Raw genomic sequence first — 25,200 nt, forward strand, 5'->3', positions numbered from 1 at the left:
GCTATGGGGTGATAGGGCACGAAAAAATGTGCTTTAACAATAAGGAAAATTTAGTTACAAATCAATAAATATTTTTCTGAATTGGAAATACATGAGACTTGAGAGAAAATCCCTACTTGGACAGCTGACATTGTATAATCCTTGTCTGGTAAGTTTGAGGTAAGCTATTTTTGCATATGTCAGGTCTGACTTATTGTACTGTGTTCTGCACAATAGGCTATAGGACTGTTAGTGTTTTTCTGCCAAGATGGTGTTCAGTAAATTGACCAACATGATGCCATTTAGAGCAGTTTAAATTTTAAGGTGCTATGACTTCGAGGTGATGATGTCACGGTTCTACGTAAGCTATAGGCTGGTTTTGTCAAAAAGCATTGCACCACACTAAACGATGTTTTCAAAACATTAGAGCGATGTTGAATTATATAGCCTATGGTTTAGATGTCAATGTCAGATCATCCTCTGGATTGTCAGCAGCATCCAAACCAACCCAACTAAAATAAATGGATAGTGGGATTTCTTAGCCTAGCCTAGTGTCTAATTCAGGGTATCCTAAAATGCTTACATCTGACAGACCCTGGGCTTTAACTAAATATGGCTGATCATCTTTATGGGGCCTTATAGCTTATATTTCCGTACGTCTTACCTCAGGGTTCTCGTCTACAAAGTTGATGTGCGCATCTTGGACTGTCACTGCAGTGTGCTTGCGTATCTACAGTCTATGTACTGATCACTTTGGTGTGCTTACTACAAGTCCCAGAATTCAGCATGATAAGCCGCTTAGGCAAAGTAATGCAGTTGCAAACAGTACTGGTGGCAATAGGTTTTAGAAGTCAATAGCCTACTGTCATAGCCTATAAATTATATTAATATTTCCCTCAAGAGTTGGCGGAGAACAGAACTAAAAAGAAGCAGCTAGAGACACCTCCAAATGAATGCTGCTTCATGTCTGGTGAATGTAGACCACTAGGCAAATTGCATAGCCCACAAGTTAGCATGCCAACTGTCAGCAGCCTAATTATGCATTCGACTGTAGCACTGTTTTTCAGCTTGGAGTTTATCCCCCTAAAGTGGTAAAAAAAAAGAAAATACAGTTTAAAATGATAGCAATTAACCTGACCCTTTCCCCAGATGCTCATTGTTTAAACAGAGGTTTCAAGACCCCCAACCAAGCCTTGAAAGCATCTCACTTATCAATAGTTTTACTTCCGGAACACTGGGCTCGTAGAATAGGACTGAATGAGAGTTCTTTGATTCTTTTTCTGCAGACCTTTTTAATAAAGTCTATGCTACAGAGGCGTGACTTTAACTAAATATAGATAAACTCCCACCATGTGTAAGCCCACACTAGGGCACAGTATTATAACATAGTTAGTAGGATTATGCAACAGTTATACCTTACATGAATCGTTGTGAATAGATTGATATAAGTTTCTACGCATGCGTAAAACAAAATGTTTTGTTTGGATTAGTGTTGATGTAGCAGATGCATATACAATACGAAATAAACCTCTCAAATAAAATATATATATTGAGAAGTTTCCATAATACACATTTGGGGCCTCACAGCGAGTTGTAGATGAGACCTGGCTGAGAGTGCCTGGCTGGGGTTTAGGACGACACGGAAGTAACCGGCAGTGAAGTATCTTGCTTCTACCGTTTTTTGCTAGCACACGCAGTGTAATACATTATTATTAGAACATCGCCTTTGAAGGAGTCAATATGTTGGTGGTGGGAAAATACCCATACCACCTGCTATTGTTGTCGTTATTGTTTCCAGGAACAGAGACTGTCGTGACATGTATCAGCTATTTGAGAGGACCGTGAACGGCGCGCACTGGACCTATTCAAGTGAGTGGGGTTTGTTGGGATAACGAGATAACGCTCTCTAAAGAAGCTAAAAAAATCACCCGGCACCGGCGATACACGGTTAAAAGAAAGCCTCTTAACCACAGTCACATTACCATATTGTAGGCTATGCATGTGTATTCTTGTATCGTATACTTCACCAAACGAGGCTTGGTATTTATCACACAGTTATACAGAATAGGCAAGTGTTTCGAGGAAAATAACGGTATTCTTGTTTTGCGACAGCCGTTTTCCGGGTGGCGTATTCCTCCGCTCAGTGCAGAAGATAGTCCAATGAATGTGTATGTGCTGGGACATTTAACAGCAACGAGATGGCCAACTGTCCATACCCTTGGTGAGTTTAACATAGAACTATACTGTAAAATATTCCTGGAAAAATGACTAGCATGATGAATTTTAGCAACTTTTAGGCCCTTCACACTGTTCAGGTTATTCACAACTGACAAATCGATTTTCATATCATAAGTCATTTACGTTACTGGCCAAATATTTTTTAGCATGGGCAGCTTTTCAAACATCCTGTGCTGACTGCCACACCCACTCCAGCTCCAGTGAATGCACCACTGTGGACTTGGTTGCATAGGTCTAACTTAGTGCCCTGCTGCTGAATAAGCAAGAATATTTTTCTTTTATTGCTGATTAAGAGTTGACAGGCTAACATCTGCCTTACATAGGCCTAAGTAAAATTCCCATGTTACACCCCTTAAAAAGCAGTATATGGACCCTTTTAGAGTGGGTGGTAGCTAAAATAATGGTTATTCAGTTTACTGCCTTCTGCACACAACTCTTGAGTCAATCAATCAGCATTTTTAAAGGTTTTACTTCACCCTGCAACATGTCAGTGCAGTAAGGCTGCAGGCTCTATGGGATGGTATACAAGGTAACGTTCTCAAAATCAAAATCTAGAGCAGATGTCCAAATGGCACTAATGGACCATTACCGATGGACTGCTGAGGTTTTCTATTCTCATGTTTCTTTCTAACCTAAACCATGATCAATAATGACTGTTTGAGTTAAAATTTGATCTTTGACCTCCCTTTCTATTTTATTAAACTACAATGACTATGCAGTATTGTCAATGCTTGCCTAACATAGTGCTCCAAACAATAAAAAAAAGCAAGGGTTTCATTCAACTGTTCTATACCAATTTTGATTTGATTTGATCTGAGACTAGCCTTGTGGTTAAGACACAAACCAAATAACTGCAACACCCCCTCTTGCATTTTATTTCTCCCTGTTTTCTGTCTGTGTCTCTACTGTCACTATTAAATAAAGACAAAATTCAAAACAAAAAGTCTTCAGACAGCTTATAATTAAAATGTTTCTTATAATGATTTTACCTACTAGACAGTTACTAATTCCAAAACTCTACCCACATCCCACACAATTGTATCATACATGTATGGAAACTTCAAACAAAATCTGTGTATCTTATTTTTAGGTTGCCACGGGTGACAGTTCGTCATGAGTACATTGGCCTGAGATCCTACGAGGTCTCTCCCTTCACATCCGTTGAAGATGTTAAACAGTTGCTCTACGAGGAGACAAACCTGCCTGTCAAAGAGCAACAGCTGACTCACAATGGGAGAGTGGTATGTTTTTTTTTCAAATAACAGCAGAGGAAATATAGTAAAACATTTCATAATGTGCAAACAAAGCAGATCCAGATTAAATTGCAAAATGGTTTTTAGTTGATAATTAGGACATATGTCTGTTCATTGTGTTTATACACTGTGTCTTTGAGGCTAAGAAATGAGAGTAGGACTAACTGAGTTTTTTTCTCTGATGGTAGATACATTAACAGGGCCTTCATTGTTAAGATGCTGTGAACAAAGTTTTCCTCACATGTTTTATTTGATGTTGCTGTGAACAAATCATTGAATCCTTTTTGTTTTATCATTGATCTTATGACTGGTTTGTGCGTGGTGATGGTCATATCTATTTATCTATCTTATGTTTACTGCGGGCTGTTGGATTCCTACAGAGTGATGCAGTGGTCCTGAACACAGTATCAACTCGAATGACTGCAGTCAAATGATCTGACTCATACTGTGGGCAACATGACTAGGCACTTCATTGTCTGTTTATTAAACTAAAAAGAATAGTTTGCTTAATGCTTTCTTAGCATAAGAAACAAAATAATTCATTCATATATTCCATACAGTTTTTCATAAACAAAGGTCTTATAATCGCTTACTATAAAAAAAAAAATTGTATCAAACAGATGTAATAGTAATGTTAATTTGATTAATTGTGGCAGGCAGATGTACTGTGTGGCTTTTGTGTGGGAGTTTGATAGTGTCTGTTAGTGTATGGCCTAACATAACTGGAGTTTATCCCCCGTCTCGGGGTTCAGCTGATGGAAAGCACCAGGTGGTGGTCAGTGCTCTGCAGCCCTACTGATCTCATATGCAGAAATTAGCTGCTAGCTAGCCACACCTACACACCAATACCACATCCACCACAAGGCCAGGCCCTACAATTTAGAGTTTAATTAAACAAGAGGAATACTTAAGACTGTGAGTATTATATAATGTAAACTATTTCCTAGAAAGTTGCTTGTTGTGCCTGATGCAATAAAATGTGCAGCAGGCTGATGGCGGAGGCACTGTGTCAGCTACTGTACGTATGCCTTTTAGGAGAAACTGATAGGCAAGTTTAGCTTGTTCTCTGTGACGTTCAAAAGCATTCTTCAATGTAAATGCCTGCTGTAGGTACTTTGAAATGAAGTAAAACATTCAGTCCAGTAGCCAAATGAGGTAAAATACTACTATACATTACAATAGTATATACATCTTTGTTTGAGAGAGAAATGTAGAACCAAATTACTCTGTTCTCTAAATGAATGATGGAAACACACAACATTAGATAATTTTAAATGTTCAATTGTATTGCAGATTCTAAGTCTGTGTACGTGTGGGCATGTTTCCACCAATATCAGTCAGTCTTTCTCAGACGTCTGATATGTTGAGATGGGAATAAAGCTTATTTACTTTAGCTTATGTGCTCTTGTTTCCCATATTAAATATTAATATGTCATTAAAGACTTAAAATCCTTCATCCTGAATTGTACAAATGGCTATTGCACATTGCAGTGACCATGATGAGGATGATGACTGAGAGATTTGCTTATCCAGAGCTCAGTTTGCCAGCATGTTGATGTGCAAAGACTGCTGAGTGCAGTGGGTCATAATGTCACCTTGAAAATCCTCAAACGGCAGGAGCAGCAGTATTGGGGCCTGGCAGTATTCTGGCGCCCTACTGCATTGATTTGGAAAGATCCATCAGAAGAAAATTGTTTGTAAAAATGTGTGCAATAATGCAGCCCAAAACGTTTAACTAGTTCTGCGGTGAGAGACTGATGATACATTAATTGTGATGGGAGGACAGCTATCAGTCAGTTAATAGTAAAATGACAGTCAGTTCACGTTGGCTTTCTAAATGTTTTATGAGTGCATTGACAGAGGTAGTTTGTTAATCTTACAATGAAATGTTCTGACACAGTACAGGGCCGTTAGTTACATTCTGCTAAAGCTTTTACTTTGATTAACTAACATTTTCATTTTGTTTAGCTAATGCCAAATTTATTGTTACCTATTCTCCATATAACAGACCAGACCATTCAAATTATTTTGTCTTCCTCAATTCAACACATTTTTGTTGTATGTTAAATTACGTGTGTTCTCCGCATCCTACCTTTCTAGCTGGATAACAAAGTGCAGATTGGGACCTTGGTGCCTGCTGGAAGTCCAGAAGTATCTGTCACACTGGAGGGAAGAGGCCTTAAAGGGGGAGGTAGTATTAAAACCACCACATCTCTGCAAAATAACTCAATCTTACCACAGTGAGGCTTACTCAGCTTGGCTTTTACAGGGAGGTTTGGACAGACTACACCACCACTAGTTGAGTTTCTGAAAGATATTCTGAGGAGGTATCCTGAAGGTGGACAGATTCTGAAAGTAAGTGTCATGCTACTTTTCTTTATCAATATTTCACATTTTTCATCCTGTGGATGTTGGCCTGATGTAATTCCCTAAACAGGTTAAAAAAAAAGTTTTTTAATTGCTGTGTTAAAAGGCTGTGATTGAGATTTTGCTATAGTCAGTAACATTGATGTCATGGGATTTGGATTGGGAAAACATGTCAAGGTTGCACAAAAACAAAGGGCTTTATTTTGGCTTTATCTGCTGGCATCGGCCGTATTATCATACATAGTTGCAACATTGCCAGGGTAAAGGGGTGAGGGCTCACAGGGGACAGCCACTCTAATAATGTGCTCATTTTACTCTAAGGCTGGATAAAAGCATCTAGCACCAAATAAGCTGATGTCATCAAGCATATTACATTTCTTAAAACCACAAGAAAGACCCTGCATTAATTACTACGTATTTGGTTGTGTATATTTTTTAGGAGTTGATTCAAAATGCAGAGGATGCTGGAGCCACAGAAGTCAAATTTATGTACGATGAGACGGAATATGGAGTGGAGTCGCTGTGGTCACCTGACATGGCTCAGCATCAAGGTTAGTAGTTACATTTAACACAGCTCTTGGCAAGAATCTTTCTTGCTCAAGTATCATTAAGTAGGTGCTTTGTAGCTGATAAATTTGTTGCAGATTTAAAAAAAAATACATTTACGTAGGTACGGCATTATATGTCTACAATGATGCTGTCTTCACTGTGGAAGACTGGAATGGAATTCAAGAAATTGCGAGGAGCAGGAAAAGAGAGGATCCTTTGAAAGTTGGAAGATTTGGGATTGGCTTCAATTCTGTTTACCATATTACAGGTAAGGACGGTTTAAAAACACTAAATATAATAGTTATCAAATGCTTGCAGTACAAGAATGTTCCTGCCAAAATGTGATGATTGTTTGCCCAGTGCCTATACATCGTTTTCTATGGTGATTTGCAAAATTACTATTAAGATGCATTGAAAGGCCCAGATCAGACAGAGTGTGTTTTAGCAGCCTGGGGCGGCTTTTTGTTTAGTTTTAAATTAAAATGAAGTGTTTTACCCTTGCTTTTGCATTGTAAAGCCCCCCCCCCCCCCCCCCCCCCCCCCCCCCCCCCGCAGTAGCGCCCTAAAGGCAAGAAAAAAAACGCCCAAGGCCATTCAACTTAATAGCTAAATAACGGTTGGTTGACAATGGGTGATTCAATGGTTGCCTTGCAAGAATAACAGAAAGGTGCAACTGGTCTGATTGGGGCGTCTTTAACAAAAAAGCTAAAGCAGTGCCCTTCGCATTTTGCAACCTGCAAACACTCTCTTTCTGATCACAATGAAAATTGTTTGGTCTATAAAATGTGACAAAGTAGTAAAAAACTGTCCATCGCAATTTCCAAGAGTCCAAGATGTCATCTTCAAATGTCTTGTTTTGTCCAAAAAGTGACATTGATAATTACACGCTATAAATTAATGTTATATTTATTGCACTATAGAATTAACAACATATTTCGTTTTTAATTTATATATTTTGTGTTTTTCTTCTTACTGTTTAGATGCTCCCAGTATATTTAGTGGAGACCAGATTGCCATGCTGGACCCTCATCAGACCCTGTTTGGTGTGCATGAGTCTGGGCAGTGTTGGAACTTGAAAACAGACATTAAGGAGATAACAGAACTGAATGATCAGTTTGCTCCCTACATTGGGATGTTTGGGAGCTCTGAGGAAACCATTAAAGATGGCAGCTTTCCTGGAACATTGTTCCGCTTCCCTCTCCGCCTGAAACCCTCCCAGCTCAGTGGCAACATTTACAACAAAGAAAAGGTTTTGGAGCTCTTTGAGTCTTTCAAAGCAGATGCAGACACAGTGCTCCTCTTCCTCAAGAGTGTTCAGAAGATCTCCTTGCATGTGCGTGAGTCTGATGGTACAGAGCGCATGGTGTTTCAGGCTACAGCAACAGAGAATACTGATGATAAGTTAGAAAGACCAAACGCACTAAAGACATTGGGTCAGGCTATAGACAGCTACAGCAACGGTGTTCCAAGTTCTACCATCACTTGCGTCACTTACCAGCTCAACATAGAGACTCAGGATGAAATGGCTAAAGAGACTCAGAGGATGACGTGGTTGGTTTGTAATGGAGTTGGGGGCAGAGGAATGTGTGCTGAGTTGGACTCTTTGGCAGATGATTTAAAGTTCATGCCCACCATTGGCATTGCTCTGCCTCTTACTTTGATCAGTAAAGAAGAAAAAGGTGCCACATCTGGCTTCTCAGGACGAGCTTTTTGCTTCCTTCCTCTCCCCCCTGGGGAGGAGAGTGAGACAGGGCTTCCAGTTCATGTCAGTGGCTTCTTCGGTCTCACTGATAATCGTAGAAGTATCAAGTGGCGGGAAGTGGACCAGTGGAGGGATCCAGCGGCCTTGTGGAATGAGCTGCTTATAATCACTGTCATACCAAGGGCTTACTTCACACTCATCACTGAGCTTATTAAAAGGGCGCAGACAAAAAAGGACCAAGACTTTCCATTGTCCCCTAAAGGGACCTATGGGGCCTGGCCAGATCCTAAGCAGGTCAAGTCCCGCTGGAAAGCCATCCTCCAGCCTCTGTTTCATGACTTGCTACAACATCAGGTCATCTATTCACTCAGTGAAAGCTGGATCAGGGTGGACCAGGCTGTGTTCTCAGAGCTGGACACAGATGAGGACATTTCAAAAACTGTGATAAATTACCTCCAAAGCTCAGGAACGCAGGTGGCAAAGGTGCCTGCTGCAGTGGACTTTGTTTTGGCTTCCTACATGACTGAGTCCACTGAAGTAAAGAAAGTGACTCCATCTTTGTTGCGGAAGGTGATCAGGAAGTACAAACACAAAGGTCCCTCACAGGAGAAGCTGTTGCTGTTGGAGTTTGCGCTTAGTGACGGACATTACAGTGACCTTATAGGACTGGAGCTCCTGCCGCTGCAAGATGAGACATTTACAATGTTTTCATCGTCTGTCAGTGAAAATGATTCCATTTACATTGCATCTGAAGAATACCCCAGGTAGAGATAGAGTGAAATAGTGTTTTCAACATAACGTTTTTGCAATTCTTTTCTAAATTACCTCATGCTATAATCTCTCCTTAATGTACATTTACTTTTGACTTCAAAACAATATTTCAATAGATGGAATAAAAACAAAACAGTATTTGTCTTGACCTGAAATCAACTGGATAGTTGTTGTGTTATTAGTGCATTTATATACATATACAAAAGCAGACAGAAGTGTGGATTATAGTGCTTGGGTTTAGTAAGGTTACTGTAATTTTCAAAGATCAGTTTTAAAAGTAAATCATATCTACATCTGAAAGACTGATGCAAATTTGTGCTATTTAAGAGGTTGTGGGTGTGATTAAGATAGTGGCTCTACTTCTGCCAAATTAAATTTTATTGCAAATGTGACTGTCTTTTAATGCGCTTACAGTAAATTTGGACGTCAGTGCATCTTATTTTCAGTATTCAGAGGAATGTGTGTCTTTTTAACAATATATCTCAATGTATTATTTCTGCTCAGCTATATTTTCATTGTTATTTTATCCTATTAGTTTATTTGGACTTCAGTGACTAGATCAATAACAGCATCAAGCATTGTCTATGCAAACTTTTCAACATTAAATGTTTTAAAACACATGTAGCCTACACATAGAATTGTCTCACCTTTTCTTCCTTTTGCTTTGTCAAGGTCTCTGTATCCAGGACTTGAGGGTCGGTTCATATTGGAGAGCATTAGACCTTCAGTAATGGACAGTTTGAAGAAAGCAGCCAAAAGCAGAGGTGATGTAACATATTTAATTTACTTTTAATCTCTTCCACATAAAAACATGTTTGTATAAATAACCATCGTCCCAAACAGTGACCGGTGACCTTTATACTGTAAAATATTTGACAGGTTTATGTGTAATCTTAACACTGGATCTGAAAGTTAAGATGAATAAATTCACATATTTTGAGGGGCAGCTTGAAGCCTTGTGCAAAGTATGATTTAAAGTTATAGCAGTATAAAATATCCCTGTGATGACTTTTGTTCGAGTTTGGCCATGTTGTAGTATTACTGGGACAGGAAGAGAGAGTAAGCATGTTGATTCAAAGAAAAATTGTTTTTTGTGCTACACATTCCACTCATCCCTGATCAGATCACTGCCTTCTTGTTATAATCATGGTGGAGTATGGCAGTAAGCATACAAGACCAGAAATAAGCTGAGTAACAAATTTGTCCTTTAAACCCAAAATGAAAGGCAGAGATCTTATTTTAGGCCTTTAATTCCACAGGATAGATTAAGACTAAAGGGAATAGAGAAGGAGAATGACAATTAGCAAAGGGCCGCAGGTCAAATTTCAACCTGCAGCCGCTGCGTCAAGGGATAAGCCTCTATATATTTGCGCCTGCTATACCTAGCTAACATGGCCACACAGAGAATATTCAAATCCAACATTTAACTAGACTCCTATTCATTTTTATTTTATAATTTTTACTAAGAAGTGTAGTATTGCTACTCCATTTTTTTAAAGGTTTTTACAGTGCCTACAGAAATCTTTCATTTGCTGCCCACTCTGGCCCCACCCCTTTAATGATGTTTAAGTACCACTTTGGAGTTACTCAAATCCCCTGACATCCCCTTAACCTCCCCCTTTCCATCCATGTCTCACTCTCTCATCCCAACAAATATTTTTCTTAGCTGGGCATTAGGTTGAGACAGGCTGAAACAATTCAGCATTAAATGCTGATGCTGAAAGACATTATTAACGTTATTAATAACACCTGTGTTTTACTAACTATAACCTCAAAATGTTTTTTTTTAAATATACATAAGACATAAACAGGATAAAATTCATTCAATAACTCTTAAAATGTGTCACTCAAATTGCAGTGCAACAATACCTTTGGGGGTGCTCAGGTAGGTATTTCAAAGTGTGTTAAGTATTGAACCTTTTTACTGTTAACCAAAACTAATGCATGACTGTAAATGAGCACTGCAGTCAGAAACTAACAGATATGAGAAGTAAAATAAACAATTCACATGTTTACTTTCTTAAAAAATCCTATCCTAAACACTCATTATCATTCTGACTTATTTACAAAGATTTCCTGTAGTCGGTCATAGTGCACTTTATGACCTGCAGTGTTTTTCTAGGTATGTGGGTCTTTGAGAAATGTTTTGCCTACACTGAAATGATAAGAATGGGTTTAAGATTGACAGGATTTTAGTATAAATTCAACAAACTGTGTGTATGTGTGTGCATATGTTTTTTGCAATTGTGTTTTTATCAGAAATATAAGCTGCAATATTGCTGTAAGTTTTGAATGTTTAATATGACATACTAATTATTCATATTTATAGTTTATTTGACAAAATTAATTCAAATGGTAATCTGCTTGTGGGGTGTTGCTTTCTGATGTATCTAGAAACTGATTTAGTGGATTATAAAGACAATTTTAACAGTTGAACTTTCATCCTCAGATTACTGCATCGTGCAATAACAACAAACCTAACTTTGATAGCATTTACTTCTTCAAAAATAACTAAGGCAAATTCTATTTTTTCATTGTTATTTAAACAGGAAGACCCTGCACTCAGCTACAAATGCTGAACCCTGAACGATCAGCTCGACTCATTAAGGAGATCCTTTCAACGGCCTGGCCAGTTAGAGACTTCATTGTCCAATGGGAACCTGGAAACAGAGAGTTGAAACATCCTACAGTTTCCTGGCTGAAGATGATTTGGAAGCATCTCTATATATATTTTGCTGATGACCTAAGTACCTTTGAAGATATGCCTTTGATCCCACTTATGCCACTTGAGGAAAGCATGGACACAGTTAAGCTTCTACGCCTCAACACTCCATCCCCCATTATTCTTGTGGATGAGGAAGAGGTGCCGGTTTCTGAAAACCTTCTTGACATCATGCAAAAGCTTGGAGGAGTAGTGATAAAAAAGCTGGATTCATGTTTGCAGCACCCTCTGCTTAAGAATTACATCCATCCTTCCTCTCCCGGTATGCTTATGCAAATTATGGATAGATTATCAACACAACGATTATTCAGCCAAGTCTCTTCTTTCTCAGTTAAACAGAAGATTGTGCTCAGAAACTTTCTTGCAGGACTGTCTGAAATTACAGAGAGGGAAAAGCATACCCTGCTTGAGCTTTCCATCTTTGAGAAAGTGGGAACCTGCTCTGAAGGTACCTCGGCATTCACATCTCTGAGAGGAGCTAGAGCTTTACATCACAGAGCCAAGTATCCACCAGATGTGAAATTATCCATAAATCTTGTCGGTTGCTGTGACGAGGAATCAATCCGCCTCATCAAGATGCTGAACGTAGAACAAGTGAAAACAACAGAATGTTTGAAGATTATTATTCAAGATATTGAGAGGGGTTTTTACACAACAGATGAGATAAACCATGTCATGCTTTGGGCACTTAAACATCTGGCGTTTCTAAAAAATGAAAACTCATCTGTGATTGGATGGCTTTCTGCTCTTACTTTTATTCAGTTGCCTTGTGGAAAGTCAGTCAAAGCATCAGATCTTTTTGATCCTGAGCTGGAGATTCTACAGAATCTGTTCTACATGGAAGAGAAAACCAGGTTTCCCACAAGTATATTCACGTCTTCCCCTGATATTCTTCACTCACTCAGACAACTGGGACTAAGAAATGAAGTACAGCTCAGTGAAAAGGATGTACTCAAAGTGGCAAAGAAGATAGAGGAGTTACAAAGCTGCAAGGAGCCTGAGTGGGACTTCATAATTAAAAAGGCAAAAACCCTCCTGCAAATACTTAACAGACAAACCAAGTTGGTAAAATCTGCTGATGCTCAGACATCATTGCTAAAACTGAAATGGGTACCTGTGTGCAAAGAAAGACCTCTAACTTACCCAAAATCCCTTGCTTGGGTTGGAGATACTCTCAATATCTGCTCTTTGTCAGAGATGTGTGACATATCCCATGCAGTGATTGTGGGATCTTCAGTAGCACTAGTTGAACACACATCTGCAGGTATGAAAAAAGCACTGAAACTTACAGTAGAGCCACAGGTGGATCAAGTACTACAGCACTTAAAAGCAGTGAATGACTGGCATAAATCTCAAGCATTCACCACAGAGGATTGGTATCAATTCCAGCAGATCTTGTTTGAGATATATGGTTTCATGCAGGCTCATCTTGAGGATGCTAGAGAAGCAATGAAATCACTGCCTTTTGATTGGGTGTGGACGGGGAAGACATTCTCATCACCTGGCCAGACAGTCCTAAAGCCCCTCCCTGATCTAGACTTGCAGCCTTACCTGTATTCCCTGCCAAAGACAATTAGAAAGTTTCACAAGCTGTTCAAGTTTTGTGGTTCAGTTGAAGAGGTTGTGTCAAGACATGTGTTTGAAGTCATCAGCACCATCCAACAAAAATGTGAGAGAGAGATTGCTAAGGATGAAAGCAAACATGATATCCTACTTTTAGTCAACATCCTGAGATGGCTGTACAACAATCAGATACCTGTAGATACTAACATGCACGTGCCAATTCTTTTTTACAAGGACCCAAGCAAATTAGGGATGAAGCCCATACATGAATGCACCTACTGTGATATCAAGGTTGACGATTTGAATGACTTACTTGAAGATGCATCAGAGCCAATTATATTAATCCATGATGACATCCCCATGAAAACGGCAGAGTGGCTGAAGGTGCCATGTTTGAGCACAAGGTTGATAAACCCAGAGAACCTTGGCTTTGAACAATCAGGCCAACGAGAACCTCTAACAGTGAGAATAAAGAACATCTTGGAGGAATATCCATCTGTAGCAGACATTTTTAAAGAGCTTCTCCAGAATGCTGATGATGCAAGTGCAACAGAGTGCAGTTTCCTCATTGACATGAGAAAGAACACAGACATTCGAGAGAATCTCCTTGACCCTGGCATGATTGTTTGCCATGGACCCTCGTTGTGGTCTTTCAACAGCTCTGTATTCTCAGATACTGACTTTCTAAACATCACAAGGTTAGGTGGTTCAGTAAAGAGATGTGAAGCAGACAAGGTTGGCAAGTTTGGCTTGGGCTTCAACTCAGTTTATCACATCACTGATATCCCCATCATTATGAGCAGAGAGTTCATGATCATGTTTGATCCAAACATCAATCACATCAGCAAACATATCAGAGACAGATCTAATCCAGGGATCAAAATCAACTGGAGCAAACAACAAAAAAGGCTGAGAAAATTCCCCAACCAGTTCAAACCTTTCATTAATGTCTTCAATTGCCAGCTTCCTCTAGCTCAGGACTCTCCATACAAGTACAATGGTACATTGTTCAGACTCCCATTCAGAACAGAGCAGGAAGCCTCAGTAAGTGAAATCAGTAGTTTATACTACAACACCACAGACATATATTCCTTGGTTGATGAGTTCAGCATATGTGGCCATCGGTTCATTTTGTTCACTCAGCATGTTGGAAGTATGGTCTTAAAATACCTGAAATATGAGGAACCAAATCCAGCTGGAGCACAAGATGTTGTCACCATCAACAAAAGTGTCTGGTCATCCAAATCATCATACGGACCTCTGAGTATCCTAAAATCTGCAGCAAAGGTCATGAAAAAAGTAGCAAGCACCAACAGAGTACCTGCTGATGTTCCCAAGTCTGGCTGCATCATACGTGTTTTGGTGGAGGAGTTTCATAACGTGTTCAAACGCATGGTTGATCTCCATTCACCACTGTTCAGAGGCTCAGAAGAGGATCCTAACCAGTACTTTGAGATGGCTGCTAAAGGTGTTCAGACAAGAAGACTCACAGATGAAATGCCCCCAAAGGCAGTTGAGGTCACCAACTGGCTCATGTGCTCATGCATGGATGCAACTGAGGCACTCAAGTTTTCGCTCAGTGATATTGGAAAAAGACTTGGTCTTGTGCCTTGTGGAGGGGTGGCTGTTTTGCTCTCAGAAGAAGAGAATCGCAAATGGACAGTAAAGACAAATACCATACCAATCGGAGAGGTGTTTTGTTACTTACCTCTCAGAATCAAAACAGGCCTACCGGTCCACATTAACGGCTGCTTTGCTGTTACTTCCAACCGCAAAGAGATCTGGAAGACTGACACCAAAGGACAGTGGAATTCTGTGTTCATGAGACATGTCATTGTCCAGGCATATTTAGCAGCACTCACAATGCTACGTTCAATGGCTGAAAGTGGAGAACTGCTCGACTACAGCTATTATGCAGCATGGCCAGATCCAAGTCAGGTGCATGATGATTTCACACTGGTCAGCCAGGGTGTCTACCAAGAAATAGCTAAAGGAGGTGACAGTGAGCATGCAAAGGTTTTCTCAGACGGAAAAACCTGGGTGTCAATCAAATACGTCAGATTTCTTGACGATGCCTTACTCTGTAGGCCAGAAATTGGTCCTGCTGCTTTTAAAATATTTTTGAAATACCTCAAGAAGAGTGGCTCCCAAAACCTTTGTGCTGTTGAGCTGCCTGACTGGGTGAAAGAGGGATTTGATGATGCTGGATGTAAAGGAAAGTTGATGGAAAACACCCTAACAGAGAAGCAGTTCTTTTCGGATGTCTTTTTCCCTCACATCCAGGAAATCGACCAAGAGCTTCGAGATCCCCTGATGCATTACGTCTTGAATGAGAAACTTGAAGATTTTGCATCAATTCTCAGGATTACTCCTTGTATCCCATGCTCTGGCCTTACCAAGGAACTGGTTTTACCTTCCAGACTTATTCACCCAGAGGGAAGAGTTGCTAAACTCTACAACACTGATGATGGAAGATTTCCTGAAGGGACTTCAAAAGACTACCTGAACCCTGTGTGTTTAGTGAAGCTAGTGCAGTTAGGCATGGTCAAAGATGATCTTTCATGGGAGGACCTGATTGAACGGGCTCAATCTGTTATTGATCTTAATGAAAATGATCATACAGCTGCATGCTTTCGTAGTAGTTTACTACTCAGTCTCATCGATGAGAAACTGAAGTTGAGTGATCCAGGAGTTGCAGAGCTCTTAGAAAAGTTACATGACACCAAGTTCCTTCCATTCCTGACAAGACCTGCAGGTTTCTCACTACCATGGCATGGTAACAACTTTTCCCCAACAACAATGTTTTCTCCTAGAGAACTCTTCACAACTGAACATCAGGAAACTGTGTGTCTGATGAAGCCAATCTTGAATGAGAATTCTCCATCTTTCAAAGGTTGTGGTGCAATGTCATTGGCTGTAAAAGACTGTCTTGGTCTGATAAGGAAGCCCTCAGTTGGACTGGTCATCAGTCAACTCAAGAAACTGTCTCAATCATTTGATGGTGTCACACTGTACCAAGAAAACATAACAAATGCCTGTTACAAGTTTATTCATGAGGAAATGCTGCAGGATGAGAATGCAAAAGGACAAATAACGGAAAAACTGAAAGAGTTCAATTCCATCCTGGTGGAGAACACATATGTTAATCCCTCCAAAGTTGCATTCCACCTGAATTTTGATGCAGCTCCACATCTTTATCAGCTCCCTAACAAATACAGAAACAGCTGTCGTGAGCTCTTTGAAAATGTTGGGGTACAGCCCAGCTTCACAGTCGAGGATTTTGCCACAGTTCTTGAAACTGTGAAACAAGAATGTGGGCGAAGGGTACTCAGCGAGGAGAACTTCCAGTTGAGTCGCAGAATTATTAGCGAGGGAATATGGAACTTGATACGAGACAAGAACCCAGAACACTGCCAAGCGAATTATGGTGGGATTCTGTTACCCGACTCCAATCTGACATTGCAGCAATCAAAATCACTGTGCTACAATGACTGCCCTTGGATAAAAGTCAGAGACTCTTCTGTGAAATACTGTCACGGGGATATTCCAAGAGAGGTCGCTGTAAAATTAGGAGCAGTCCCAAAACGTCACAAAGCCTTGGAGAGATATGCCTCAAATGTCTGCTTCACTACACTTGGGAGTGAGTTTGGACAGAAAGAAAAACTCACAAGCAGAATTAAAAGCATTCTCAATGCTTATCCATCAGAAAAAGAAATGCTAAAAGAGCTGCTTCAAAATGCTGATGATGCCAAAGCCACTGAAATTTACTTTGTTTTTGATCCAAGGATACACCCCACAGACAGAATATTTGATGACAAATGGATCCCAATGCAAGGCCCTGCCCTCTGTGTATACAACAACCAGCCTTTCACAGAGGATGATGTCAGAGGTATACAGAACCTTGGAAGAGGAACAAAAGAGGCCAATCCAGGCAAAACTGGGCAATACGGCATAGGATTCAACTCTGTCTATCACATCACTGACTGTCCGTCCTTCATCTCAAACAATGACATTCTGTGCATCTTTGATCCGCATGCACAGTATGCACCTGGGGCGACATCCGTGAGTCCTGGAAGAATGTTTAGAGACTTGGACTCTGACTTCAGATCTCAGTTTTCAGATGTTCTAAGTCTTTACTTGGGAGTCCAATTTAAGTTAGAACGCAGCACTATGTTCAGATTCCCTATTCGCTCTAAGGAGATGGCAAAGACATCAGAGATCAGTTCTGTCCCTGCATCCGACAGAATGGTGCAAAACCTTCTCGATAAGTTAAAAACTGACGGTGCAGAGCTTCTGATGTTCCTCAACCACATGGAGAAAATATCAATCTGTGAAATTGATAAAGCATCTGGAGAACTGAAAATCCTCTATTCTGTAACAGCCAAAATAACAGATGGTGATCGACTAAAACGCAAACAGTTTCATGCCTCTGTCATTGACAGTGTGACAAAAAAGAAGCAGCTCACTGCTATCCCAGTCCAACAGATAACCTACACAATGGATATAGAAGACAATGATGGAAATTTGACCACATGGATGATCTGCAACCGATCTGGCTTCCCTAACATTGAAAATGTCTCAAAAAGTGTCATCTCAGCTCACAAAAATGAAGACATAACTCTATTCCCACGTGGAGGTGTAGCTGCATGTGTAAGCCACAACTACAAAAAAAACCACAGAGCTTTTTGCTTTCTGCCCCTTTCACTGGAGACTGGTTTACCTTTTCATGTCAATGGGCATTTTGCCCTAGACTCTGCTAGAAGAAACCTATGGAGAGATGACAATGGAGTAGGGGTAAGAAGTGACTGGAATAACAATTTGATGACATCACTGATAGCCCCTGCCTGTGTGGAACTGCTAATTCAGCTTAAGCGTCGATACTTTCCAGGTCCTGATCCCACCATGACTGTACTACAAGGAACACCACTTCATGTTGTTAAAGATACATTGCGGAAATATCTTTTCTTCTTCCCAGTCAACCGACTTGATATACAGCCAGATTGGTACTGCCTGGTTAAAGCAGTGTACAGCTGTATTCATGCTGACGTGAAGCGCCTGTTACCTGTAGTCAGAGCAGCGCACATGGACAACTCTGACATGCACTCTGTCATTTACATTTCATGGGTGAACACATCCACTGCAAACAAAGGCAGAGCCTTTTTTGATAATCTGCTTCAAGATGAACTTCAGCACTTAAAAAACACAGAGTACAACATCACCTCAAGGAAGTCTGTGGCTGAAAATGTCTACAGGCTAAAAACCTTGCTTCTGGATATTGGTTTTAACCTGGTTCACAGCTGCGATGAGACAGCAAATCTCTACTTCTGTTTGAAAGATGCAGGGATAACAGTCAGTTATGTGACACCAGAGGATGTCCGCAACTTTCTTCACACTTTCTCATCACCAGACACATCTTGCCATGTTGGTAAACTCCCCTGTCGTCTCCAACAATCAACCTACAAGCTAGTTCATAACTTGAAGCTTCTAGTTGACTACTGCTTCAAAGAAATAGAAGAAGATGAAGTCACAATTGAGGGTTTGCCTCTGTTGATAACAATGGACACTATGCTTCAGGTGTTTGATTCAAAGAGACCAAAGTTCCTGACAATACATCATGAGCTAATCTCATCAAGGAAAGACATGTTCATGAATACGCTGTACATCAAGTATAGCAATATTCTTTTGAAGACAGGAGCTGCAAAGATGTTTGACATTAGCTGTTTTGGTGACCTACTTGGGTCAGTTCTTCCAAGAGAGTATCGAACAAGGATTCCTGTTAGGTGGAGAGACACCTTTGGAAGTGAATCTTGGCTGAAGAATGTGTGGAACTTCATCAGTGAGAATATTGCTGTCAAGGAGGATCAGGTGGACATCAAACCCTGTTTCGACACAGTGCTTGACATTCTGAAAGACTGGGCTTTGCTACCTGGAATCAAATTCATGGCAAGAGAAAAAATAGTTGTCCCTGAGCATGATGTGCTTTTACCCCTGAGTTTGATGAACATAGTCATATTTCCACATGGCCAAAACGACAAAGTCTTTCACACCCTAATGAAAGCAGGTTGCATTCAGCTTGCAGTGAACAAAATCTGTGTCAAAGAGAATCCCATCATGCCTTTTCTGGCACAACACACAGCCAACATTGAAAATCCATCAAGTGTTCTGAAGGCTGTAGAGTACATGATCCAGACATCTGCATTCAAAGCAGCAAACCTGACCGACAATGACTTTGAGGCGCTTCTGTTGTATTTCAACTGCAACCTAGCTAACCTCACAAAACAGGATGCACAGAGCCTAAAACTCCTCCCATGTTTTAAATCAGTTAGTGGGAGATACATCAGCATTGCAAACTATGAGACAAACTATGTCCTTGCAAAAAACGTTCCCACTGCAGACATAGACAAATGGGCTCACACAGCCTCCTTTGCTTTCCTTGCTGACAATCCACAGCTGAAAGAACTGTACACCTTCCTTGGCTGCATGCCAATTGATGACTTAGAAATCTACCTTCAACATCTCCTACCAAAGTTCGAAGGTTTTTCCTATGATGCCAAAGTTGTACACATTGTCTACTTAAAGGAGAGACTTTTGTCAATAGAAGAATCGTGCAAGATCAAGGATCAGCTCTTTGAGAAATTGGAGGGACTGTTGTTCATCTGTGACTACTCAAACAGACTCAGGCCAACCAAGTTTTTCTATGATGAGACAGTAAAGGTGTTTGAAGTTATGCTACCTGCAAAATCATTCATACCAAGTGAATTTTTTAAGAAAGTTGAACAGGTGTCAAAACCCAAGAACGGGACATTGTTGCTAACCTCATGGATAACCTTTCTGAGAAATATTGGTCTCAAGCACGATGTGTCACTGCAGCAAGTTCTACAGTTTACAAAAGAGGTCAGCATCAAAGCCCAAACAGAGAGCTGGACCAAAGAAAAAGTGCAAAACATTGTCAATGTTCTTTTGAACCACATTTTCAAAGAGAGGACGGACTTGTTCCAGGGTACTTTTCTCAAAGAGCTCTCAATGATACCATTCCTTTGTCCTGAGAGAGCCCCTGAAGAACTCATCAAGCTTCATTCACAGTACCAGGAGATGAGTGGCACAGTTCCTCTAATTCGCTTCAGCGGGTCTCAAGTAAATCCAAAATTTAAGCAAACAGATATCATTCACTTGCTTTGGACATCTTGCCCAATTCTACCTGAGAAGGCTACACCATCAACCATAAAGGACCAGGAGGGGAACCCTCTCACTGGACAGGAACAACTTGACCAAGTGCTGAACATGTTAGGTGTCAACTTGGACCCACCGTTGGAGAAAGTCATAAGCAACTGTAAGAACATCTGCAACATATCCAATCTGGATGATGAAATGGTTAAAACAAGGAACAAAGTTTTAAGGTCCACCTACGAGTTTCTCAATGCAGATAAAAGAGATTTCCGTTACCAGCTCCGTGGGGTGGCTTTTGTCATGGTTGAAGATGGCTGGAAATTGCTGAAACCTGAAGAGGTTGTCATTAATTTGGACAATGAATCTGATTTCAAGCCCTACCTTTACAAATTGCCTCTAGAACTTGGTACCTTTCATCAGCTGTTTAAACTTTTTGGTACAGAAGATGTTGTGTCAACCAAACAGTATGTTGAAGTGTTGTGGCGAATTTTCAGAAGTTCAGAGGGCAAGCAGCTTGACCCAAATGAAATGAGAACTGTGAAAAGGGTTGTTTCAGGATTGTTCAAGTCCCTCCATAATGATCCAGTGGAAATTCGCAAAGATCTTGAGAGTCTCAAAGATTTGATATTTTATATGCCTAGTCATGACGGCAGATTAGCTAAATCCAGTAGCTTGGTCTTTGATGATGCCCCACACTACAAGAGCAGAATTCAGGGTAATGTTGGAGTTCAGATGCTTGTGGACATGAGCCAGTGCTATCTGGGCAAAGACCATGCCTTTCACACAAAGCTGATCATGCTACTTCCACAGAAACTAAGGCCTAGACTGTTGAGTGGTATTCTTGAGGAGCAACTTGATGAAGATTCTCCAAGAATGTGCCAGTTTGGAGCTCTTTGTTCACTTCAAGGTCGCCTACAGCTGTTGCTGTCATCAGAGCAGTTCATCACAGGACTGATTAGAATAATGAAACATGAGAATGACAATGCATACCTTGTGAATGAAGAAAAAGCCATACGTCTCTGCAAAGCACTTTGTGAAGGATTGAAGGTTTCTTGTTTTGAGAAACTCCAGACAACATTAAGAGTGAAAGGATGTAGCCCTATCCCACACAGTCGCAGCGAAACACTTGCCTTCCTCAAGAGATATGGGACAGCTGTGATACACCTCTACATCCAGCATTCAGACAGCAAAGACATTAATTTTCTCTTAGCACTGGCAATGACATTGAAGTCTGCTACAGACAATTTGATTTCTGACACATCCTATTTGATTGCTATGCTGGGCTGTAATGACATCTACAGAATCACAGAAAAGCTAGACAACCTTGGGGTTAAGTATGACTCAACAGAACCTTCAAAACTTGAGCTACCACTCCCTGGAACCCCCATACCAGCTGAGATACATCACACTCTCCTGATGGATCCCATGAATGTATTTTATCCAGGAGAGTATGTGGGTTACCTTGTAGACTCTGAGGGTGGAGACATATATGGATCCTACCAGCCTACATATACATATGCCATCATTGTGCAAGAAGTAGAAAGACAAGAGGAGGAAACCACAAGTTTCCTTGGAAAATGCTTCCAGATTGACATTGGTTACAGTGAGTACAAAGTAGTCAGTTCCCTTGACTTGTACAAATTCTCAAGACAAGAGGAAAGTGCCCATGCGCGAGACACCAGTGCCCAATCAACTCCTGCAAGCCCAAACAGTCGTTCCTCTGGTCCACAAGTGATTCCTCTTGTTTTTCCTGGTAAGGAAAACCTCAGACCCCCCTCTCAAAAACAGTCTCCAAAAAAGATCAAGCTTCATGCATTGCCTGAGATTCTAAAAGAAGTGACCTTAGTAGTTGAACAAGCTTGGAAGCTTCCCGAGACAGAGAGAAAGAAGATAGTCCGCAGATTGTATCTCAAGTGGCATCCAGATAAAAATGCAGAGAATCTGGACATTGCCACTGAAGTCTTCAAGCACCTACAGAACGAGATTAACAGGATGGAGAAACAGACTTTGGCTGATCAGCAAAATACAGACAGAGCTTCCAGGAGATCCTACTCCACATCATCATCTCGCTTCCAGTCAGAGAAGTTCTCATATCAAAGGTTTTATTCATCATGGAACCAAGAAGCAACAAGTCACAAGTCAGAAAGGCAACAGTTCAGGGAACATAATACAAGCTATGCAGGTTCGTCACATTCTCACCGTTTCTTTGTGCCCCCTACATTTAAGACAGTTGGAAACCCAGTGGAAGCCCGCAGATGGCTGAGGCAAGCAAGAGCAAACTACTCTGCTGCTCGGAATGATCTCCATAAAAATGCCAATGAATGGGTTTGTTTTAAATGCTACCTAGCCACAAAGCTTGCACTGATAGCTGCAGACTATGCAGTAAGAGGAAAGTCGGACAAAGATGTGAAACCAACTGCACTGGCTCAAAAAGTGGAAGAGTACAACTCCCAGTTAACAGGCCTCTCAAATGATGTTCAGATCCTGGAAGGATATGGTGTGGACAGCCTGAGAACTCGCTATCCTGATCTCCTGCCATTTCCACAGATTCCCAATGACAGATTTACATCTGAGGTGGCAATGAGAGTGATGGAATGTACCGCACGGATTATCATAAAGCTTGAAACCTTTGTGCAGCAAAAAATATAATACTGTTGTTGAAGTTAACAAAATTACAGTATGTATATATCCTCTGTGGAGTTGTGGACGCCCATGGCTTTGTGCAAAACAGATCATGTGTATCACTTTGTAAAAAATGTCCAGCTGATAGTTTATGGTTCTGGGATAGTGGTTCCGTGGCCCATGCACAGTAAATAAACGTATGGTTCCAATAACCGTTAAGGCTGTCTCAATACACATTTGCTGTAATATGTGAAAAGAATCTGCATATGCTGTACATACAAATGCCTAAGCAATACATTTTGTTTATCAATGACCCCACAATGATTTTGCTCTGAGTTAGATTTAAAATATGCAGCTTTTTTACTTTATCTTTTATAAAAAAATATATATATATATATTTTCTTGCTACAGAAACCAGTTGAGTGTACTTAAAGGACGCATTTCTGAAGAAAATAAACTCTAAATGTCAAATATGGCATATTCTGTCATGCAACGTGTCCCATTTGCAAGATCTCAGCAAGCAAAGAAAATTACAATCATGTTTGTAAATTTTCTTTTTTGTATTTTTATGGTTATTTTAATATAATTTCTGTAAAAGTTGTACATTTTCTGTAACATAGCCAGTCACTTGTTTATCCTCCTCCTGATGTATTCACACTTGCACTGGAAGTGTGCTTGTCACCCCCAGCAACTTGGGAGAATCCTACTGTGAATGGAAAACTTTACTTTAAATGCAATTGTTTTTTTCCATTGGGGATAGGTTTTGTTATAGCTATGGTAAATGTGTGTTGTGCTCTATACAGTAACATTTGGTGACTGTTTTACATTACCTGTTCATATGAACCATGTGTACTCTGGGGCCCTACAGCAAGTCTTCTTTGATAACTTGTTTTAGTTTTAAGTTTTGGGTAGGGCAGGTATGACTGCAGCTCAGCTTTTGCTTACAAGTTGCCCAAAAGTTGTTTCTTTTTACAGTGACAACCTGTTTGAGAATACTCTGTAGGACAGTGTGATAAAATAAAGCCAGATATACACTATTATTTGGGCACATCCCTTAACAGGTCAACTTTTGCAAGCATAAAAACAATGTTCGTACATTTTTGGTAATTTAACCTTTTCTGGTTTAAAAAAACCTAGAGCAGTACCAAACTGTGGTGCTCACGTGTTTTCCGGTATTATTGGCATTATTTTACCTTTGATTCCAAGACTTACACACACTGACCACATATTGTAAATGTAATTTCTAATTATAATTGTGTAGCATACAGGTTGATGTACACTGTTCCAGGAAGGCCTAATAAATCCCCCTTAACTCTATTGTGTCAACTTTGCTTACGTTTATAAAAGATGGAGTTTTGAAAGCAAATGTAATTTTCATGTTGTATTGCATTCTTTAAACATTTAACTTAATGTTGCCTCAAGTTTGCAAGCAAAATAATTAATTTGTCTCTTGAAGTGGAGGAATATGAATTCAGTTTAAACATACTCTTGAATGTTGATATTGAAATGGAAATGTCACAGGTGTAAGGAGTAGCTTGGTTTATTATAGAAATCTACACATTAAGAAAATCTGATTTTCTGATGACATTTGTCAATCAATCTTGAGGAAACATTGGATTTTCTTTTTCTGAACCAGATCTAATTTTTAAACCCAGGCCACAAAACACATACACATTGGAACCTATTGAGTATGATGAGAGTGTGTGTGTAAGTGTGTGGGGTTTGGGCAGATGATTAGACTAATTGTATTGTGCAGCTTGGTGGTACTGAAGAGCTTTTCCACTAGAGTGCATCAGAGAGCCAATAAACATGGTTATGGAATGATTAAAACTGTATCCACCATGACATAATAGCCTTAGTGCAGAGCAGAACACAACTGTTTAAAAAAATATTAGACCGCTTGGTGACATTATCTTCATAAGATTTGATTAGAAAACAGGAGACCAGTCTTATCATAGAAGAGTAGCACAAAGTTTATTCAACATACCAAAAAGAATAAATACACATTACACTCTTTAACAAAATATGCCAGAACATATGTGATAAATTGCAATCTACTTATCAATACTGATAACGGCATGAGATATTACTTCTGCTGAAAGCAGTATTTCTGAAAAATTGATGCTAAACTCAATGTAACCGTGATTACAAAATATTGCCCTTTTTGACGTAGAGAACTGATGTTGTCATGCATATTGTGTAAAAATTATAAAATCAAGGCATATTTGGCCAAAAAGGCAAAAGTTCACACTAAGAATCATAAACTA

The 25,200-nt window shown here is 40.0% G+C and overlaps 1 protein-coding gene across 2 annotated transcripts; it reads left to right on the forward strand.

The window, feature by feature from the left end:
• Nucleotides 1-24,250, forward strand: sacs (sacsin molecular chaperone). Of its 2 annotated transcripts, XM_034866136.1 has the most exons (12): nucleotides 1-148; nucleotides 1,778-1,848; nucleotides 2,092-2,200; nucleotides 3,308-3,458; nucleotides 5,571-5,661; nucleotides 5,740-5,825; nucleotides 6,277-6,388; nucleotides 6,508-6,654; nucleotides 7,367-8,852; nucleotides 9,532-9,623; nucleotides 10,718-10,744; nucleotides 11,409-24,250. In XM_034866136.1, the coding sequence occupies exons 3-12, from the start codon at nucleotides 2,178-2,180 to the stop codon at nucleotides 22,958-22,960; spliced, it is 13,767 nt and encodes a 4,588-aa protein (XP_034722027.1). In that variant the 5' UTR covers nucleotides 1-148; nucleotides 1,778-1,848; nucleotides 2,092-2,177; the 3' UTR covers nucleotides 22,961-24,250. The 2 variants fall into 2 exon arrangements, with proteins under 2 accessions (XP_034722027.1, XP_034722031.1); XM_034866140.1 differs by lacking the exons at nucleotides 1-148; nucleotides 10,718-10,744 and having other exon boundaries at nucleotides 1,636-1,848.
• The last annotated feature ends 950 nt before the right edge of the window (nucleotides 24,251-25,200 follow it).

The sequence above is a fragment of the Etheostoma cragini genome, chromosome 3 (assembly GCF_013103735.1).
Source record: "Etheostoma cragini isolate CJK2018 chromosome 3, CSU_Ecrag_1.0, whole genome shotgun sequence".
Classification (NCBI taxonomy): Eukaryota; Metazoa; Chordata; class Actinopteri; order Perciformes; family Percidae; genus Etheostoma; species Etheostoma cragini.